This window comes from Jatropha curcas, chromosome 10 (genome assembly GCF_041381405.1).
Source record: "Jatropha curcas cultivar XTBG-Jc1 chromosome 10, XTBG_Jcur_1.0, whole genome shotgun sequence".
In the NCBI taxonomy this organism is placed as follows: Eukaryota; Viridiplantae; Streptophyta; class Magnoliopsida; order Malpighiales; family Euphorbiaceae; genus Jatropha; species Jatropha curcas.
In genome coordinates, this window is record NC_143160.1 from 18,753,467 (window position 1) to 18,759,519 (window position 6,053).

Consider the following 6,053-nt stretch of genomic DNA (forward strand, 5'->3'; position numbering starts at 1 on the left):
TATGAGCATAATTGATTAATAATATAATTGGCATCATTAAAAATATATTACCATATTACCTATGAGCATAATTGAGCACCTACTGAATTGATTTGGTCGGTAATTTCTGTCGATATTTCATTTTTTTTTGTAGTGTAATCTAAACCGAGTTCTATTCTAAATCATCGTAAAAAGCATCTTCATTTCTTCTTCTCTCGAGAAAGCCTTCTTAGTGATGTATCCATATACAATTCCTTAGAACTTTCTTTCAATTCTCCCTTGATTACGGAAGGCACAAGATTGATTTCAAGTCTTCTCTTAAACACTACGTTACTTCCAATCTTTCTTGGATTTGATACTACATGCTTTTTATGATTTCTATCAAGGTCAAACTTTTGTAGTACTCTTGGCTAATGTTCTTAAAAACAAACCGGACCGATTTGTCAAATCAATTTAACCACGAATCAATGGTTAGTCAAGTCTGATTTGATAGTTAAAAACAAATTGGTAAAAGATTGGATTCAATTGAAAACATTCGGATAAACGCATATAGAGAACACAGTTTACACCCAATTTATATTAAAACGACACTGTTTTGTTAAAAAAACTTAAATCCCTAGCTCCTTTCCTTATTTTTCTTATGTAGGCTTGCGAAGAACAACGAACAAGACACTCTTTCATTCTCTCTCAACAAAATAAAAACCTCTCCTTTCTCACTTTCAAAATCAAATTCTCTCTTTTATAAATCTTCTTTTTCCATTGTTAATGCAAGTATATAGCTCTGTCTCTCCTTTTAAGCTATAATTCTAAGGTATTTCATTTTAGAACTTTTAACTTTATGAAATTTAGGATTTTTCACTTGTTTTTTCAAGCTATATGGGTTTAAGACAAAAGGCCTGAAGGATGGTGATTTTTTGTCACTATTGTTTTTGTACCTAGAAGGTTATATTTTAGGGATTTTTTGCACATATTTTAGATTACGTAGGTATTTATTTTTGTTTTCAAAATTGAACAAAACTTGTAGGTGTAGTTTATTTCATTCTTGAATCATGGCAAGCCATTATTTTTGGAAATTGAAGTAACACTTTATTGTGTGCAATACGTATTGCTCCATGAGATAGAGCAAACCCATTTTATTCTACTTAATGTCTAGTTTCTTTGTCGGTATCAAATGCAATTTCAGAAATTCTTAATCAAGCAACAAAATCCACAGATTCAGACTAACATCAAAGATCATTAAAAATTATATTGTATAACAGAATTACAATTGTTAGCTATTGATCACTGGAAAGTACACAAAAATATTTCACTTCCATAACCTACCATAATCTAACTAAAACTATCACTAAAGCAATTTTTTACCAAAACAAAAAACCAACAGTAAACCCACCCCTAACAGAGCAGCTAAGAAGCACATAAAGCCTTCATTTCATGCTTCTTCCCTCTGCATTTGACTTCTCTTTCTCGATCCTGTCTACCTTCCTTAATAACCCCACTATGACATGTCTGGAAAGAGGATGCACCATTGGATCAAATCCATTCAAAGAAATGAAAATAATCAGGTGTCTGCAACAATATTAGTTTAAACCCTAAGAATTAAACATGAAAACCATAGTCCAAATCCTCAAAAAAAAAAAAAAAAAAAAAAAAAAAAAAAAAAAAAAAAAAAAAAAAAAAAGTAGAAAAAAAATAACCATAATTGATGCAACCCAAGAACCTCCGACCGAAATTGTTCTCAGTTCAAGTAGTTTTCAATTATGCCTCTTAACTGCATCTGCAAAATGTGGCATTGCCAATGAAGGGATGATTCAGACCTTGCCAAATACAAGTGAGAAGATATGAGGTGGAAGGGAGAAGAGAGAATTTGCCACAAATCTTTTTCTTTGGTCGTGAAAATTGGGTTTCCGATTTAGGGTTTAGAAGGAAAAAGGTAGGAGAGAGGAAGTAGAAGAGAAAAAAAAAAACAGTTTTGGGTGAGGGGATTGAAAATCATCAATTTGACTCATTATAGCTGACCTGGCAAATTTTTTTTTTTTATCCACTCTGGCTAGCCACGTCAGCTATCTGATACTTTTTCCAACCATGCTTACTTTTATGGTACAAATATAAATGATAAGACAGTTCTAAGTGATAAAAATAAGATGAAAGACTGAAGTTCCGACTCTATAAGTTGAGGAACCCAATTGAAAATAAGCCAAATAACATATGGAAGTCCAAAAGTCTGCTTCTTGAATATCAGCCAACATATCCTAGAACTAAACTCAAGACTCGGGGAGAAAGCTATCAGTCATTCTCTTTGTAAACCAAATAACAGTTTAATAAGCGTGGATTACCCAAAGTGCTAATATCTCATTGAATGAATGATGTACTGTTCACTAACAAAAGATTGTGCAACAAACCAATAACTTCTCTTTACACAAATATAAATGTTAAAACTGTCATATATATAGATACATATGACTCATTGGAAACATCTAACAATTTCATATTTGTGAGGAACATATTGGCTCAAAAACTAGAAAAAGTAAAAAGTAGAAATTTTTGATAGTTGCCTTGTTGACATACCTCAAGATGAATAGGTACAACTCCTGCCTCCCACAACTAGCTCTACATAACACTAGTCCAACTAAAAAGCAACTTCAAGACAATCGTATCCTCATATGATACAGCCATTCGTCCTCGAGCTAAAAGAGATGCAGTCTTGTTTTACCGCGACAGGAGCTATGAGTACGATTGGAAAAAAAAGTTAAGTACATTAATAAGACAAACCATACTGTCATATTTTCTCTTCATCAGTTAAAGAACAAACACCTTAAGAATGAGTATCTAAATACATTTCAGCATGCAAGCATGCTTGCATTTATATACATCCACAGCAGTAATCTGATTTAGGATCCATTTAGGATTGAGTTTAGAGCTGCTTTTTAAAACGTTGTTTTGATTTTCTTTTTCATTTTCTAATATTTTCTTTTAACTGCTTTTGAACCATGGTTTAAGAAAGCTGAAAATTCTAGCTTCTCTACACTCTATAAGTTTTTTATACTGAAAATGCAGCTTGCTAAAAATCAACCCAACCCCAACAATGTCAAGAGAGCACTTGATGGCAAAGAGGTTTTGACATTGCAATCAATTCAAGAACACAAGGGGGTAATAAAAAGACTAATACTCACATAGGGAATTTCATGCATGAATATGTATATATATTTTATGGAGAGAAAGACCATAGTATTTCAATCAATTAAAATATAGAACTACAAGGGTGCACATACTACTGACTCTTCTGTATATATATATATATATGGAGAGAAATACCGTAGTATTTCAATCAATTAAAATATAGAACTACAAGGGTCCACATACTACTGATTCTTCTTTAGTGTTCATATGGGACATAACAATAGTATCAAAGAACATCAATTAAGACAAAAAGGATAAACATCTGATGGATTTTAACTACTGAAGCAGAATGAGTTCATTAACCATTTATAGTTTTCCAATAGCTATCATTTCAAGTCTCTTCAAAATCTAAATAGAGAATTACTCTAATCATAAAGTTTAAAGAAAAAAAACATGGGGCTTGTAATCAAAAGAAATTATATATATAAAAAAAATCACTTGAGGCATCTGTATAACAAGAAACACAGAGGAAAAAGAGAAAAAAGAAAAAAGCAAGGTTAGTTCTGATGGGAAGAGAGGCAGATGGAGAGAGAGAGCTGAGCCTGTTGACACTGAGATCGTTTCAAGGAAGTCCCGCCGCTCGCACACAGACTGCGAACCAGCTCCGCCTCCCCGGGGCAAGCCACCGAAACCAGGCACTGTGCGAGGCCGCGGTTCAAGTGGCGACACGACACCTCTCGTCCCGTACCCGGCGAGATACGCCGGTGGCACTCGCGAAGCGCCGAATGCAGCCTCTCGCACTCTGGCGGAATCGTTTCTGATCCCACCGCCTGCATATCCCTATCCGTTTTCGGGCTTTTGTGGAATTTATTATGCAAAGCTTGTTTCTGGGTTAACACCCTGTCCGAACTAATAGTTATTCAAAAACTGATGTTAATAAAATCACTTCCACGAATATATCATAACATAACTACTTTCAGGACTATAAAATCACTAGATGAAACTCGTTAATTGTTTTGGTAGTCTGTAATTTAGAAACTATCCATACTTATAATATATTTATAAAATTTTTAAATTTTTATATTTAAACAATTACTTTTCACTCAATAATCTTATTAAATGAATGACTTTTATTAATATCTTAATAAGTCAATATTAAAAACGGCAAAATAATTTTTATTGACTAAATTTTTAATATACGTATTTTATCAAACCATATAAACAAATTGGATCAGAGAGAGTATATATTAAAAGATTTTTTTTTTTCTTTATTAAATTGTCGTGTTATATAAAATTATAATATCATTAATTTTAGTTAGAGTTTTATAATTCAAACAGATTAAATATCGTTTCTTATCCAGCTATCCTAGATAATTTTATACAAATAAACTTCTACAATTCAAATAATTCAATGCAAATAATATATCGCAAAATACTTTTTTGAATGGTAAAATAATTATTTGTTACAAATTCATACCAATCCACAGACTCACTTTGGTTTTGGTACAAAAGGTTTAAAGGAGTTATTAGTTTTGACAAAATATCCAACTGCATTCCTTCCTCATCGAATTGATTGAAGGGAATTCCTATGGCTCCAATAAATAAAGTAAATAGTATCAAAACAAGCATAGGAAGTAACATAGTATTTTCCAATTCATGGGGATAGGAAAAAATCCTTTTAGTATTAAAATTTTTAATTGTAATAAAAGGCCATGTCATATTTCTTAAATTACTGTCAATTTGATATGTGTTCCTCCAAAAAAAAGAAGGCTTTTCATTATTATTCATTGCTGATAAAGCTAATAAACGAAAATTGTTGTTAAGCATTTTAGATTATTCTTTACCCCATAAAGAGATTGAATAAAATGAACTGTTTTTGTAATTTTGAAAATTAACATTTAAATGTCCTTCAAAAATAAGTAAATAAACTCGAAACATATAAAATGCAGTTAATCCTACTATGAAACAAGCTATTATTGCAAAAATAGGTGAATACAACCAACTATCATTAAGAATCTCATCTTTGGACCAAAAACAGGCGAAAGGTGGAATACCACAGAGGGAAAGTGTTCCTAATAAAAAAGCAGTTTTTATAATTGGAATATGTTTTGTTAAACCACCCATATATGGAATGGAAATATGATTTTTAAAGATAATTAATAATAATGTTTGCATGTTTGACATTTTTCCTATTGCATTTAATGTCATCTAATCCCACACATTTTATAATGACACTTTAATGTGGTTCTCAAGAAATAAATGAATAAATATACACATTTTAAATTCAATTTTCAATTTTCAACCCACAATATTTAATAAGGGTAATATTGACATTTGACATTCTAAAGCCACTCATGACATGTCAAAACCACCTGTGATTCGGATCACGAGGTGAAAATCTTTTCTGATAAACAAAATATTAAACAAACATTAAAAAAAAAAAAAAAAAGTAACAACGGAAATTGACGTTTAAGTTGGAGAACTAAAGAATTGAGGAAGAAAAATATAAAGAACACCATTAAAATGATTAGCCGCTCCCCATTGCGCGTAGTTGTTATTATTTAGCTACAATGATAAAACATGTAGTTCATAGTATATTTGAGGCAAGTAATGAGAGAAACTGTAATGCTGAGAAGTGTGAATGCGCAGAGACTCTGCTGCAGTATCATATAGAAACTGTAATACTAAAAAGGAAAAGAAGAAAATTTGTTTAGTGTTTTATTGGATTCTATTCTAAATTTGTGGATAATTATATATTTATCTATTAAATAGGAATATTAAAGTCCAATCAAATATATAGTAAAATAAAATAAAATTTAAAAGAAAATTCAAAATTTTGTAAAAAAAAGAAAAATAGGAATGTTGAACTTATTTTTGTAAAGCGCGTCTTAAACTTATTTAGGTGGTAAGTATAGCGGTGGTTGTGATGGGTCTTTCTCGCCGAAATAGCAGCGGCT

The 6,053-nt window shown here is 31.3% G+C and overlaps 1 protein-coding gene across 3 annotated transcripts; it reads right to left on the reverse strand.

Moving 5' to 3' along the window:
* Positions 1-1,193: 1,193 nt before the first annotated feature.
* Positions 1,194-4,032, reverse strand: LOC149493217 (cytochrome C oxidase biogenesis Cmc1-like protein). 3 transcript variants are annotated; one of them, XM_089726554.1, is made up of 3 exons: positions 2,545-4,032; positions 1,674-1,753; positions 1,194-1,545 (listed from the first exon to the last, which is right to left on the reverse strand). In XM_089726554.1, the coding sequence occupies exon 1, from the start codon at positions 3,930-3,932 to the stop codon at positions 3,654-3,656; it is 279 nt and encodes a 92-aa protein (XP_089582680.1). In that variant the 5' UTR covers positions 3,933-4,032; the 3' UTR covers positions 1,194-1,545; positions 1,674-1,753; positions 2,545-3,653. The 3 variants fall into 3 exon arrangements, with proteins under 3 accessions (XP_089582680.1, XP_089582678.1, XP_089582679.1); XM_089726552.1 differs by lacking the exon at positions 1,674-1,753 and having other exon boundaries at positions 1,194-1,485; XM_089726553.1 differs by lacking the exon at positions 1,674-1,753.
* Positions 4,033-6,053: the final 2,021 nt, after the last annotated feature.

What these genes read in the sequence shown, in the direction of transcription:
- LOC149493217 (XM_089726552.1), bottom strand. Translation starts at nt 3,932, where the DNA reads ATGCAGGCGGTGGGATCAGAAACGATTCCGCCAGAGTGCGAGAGGCTG.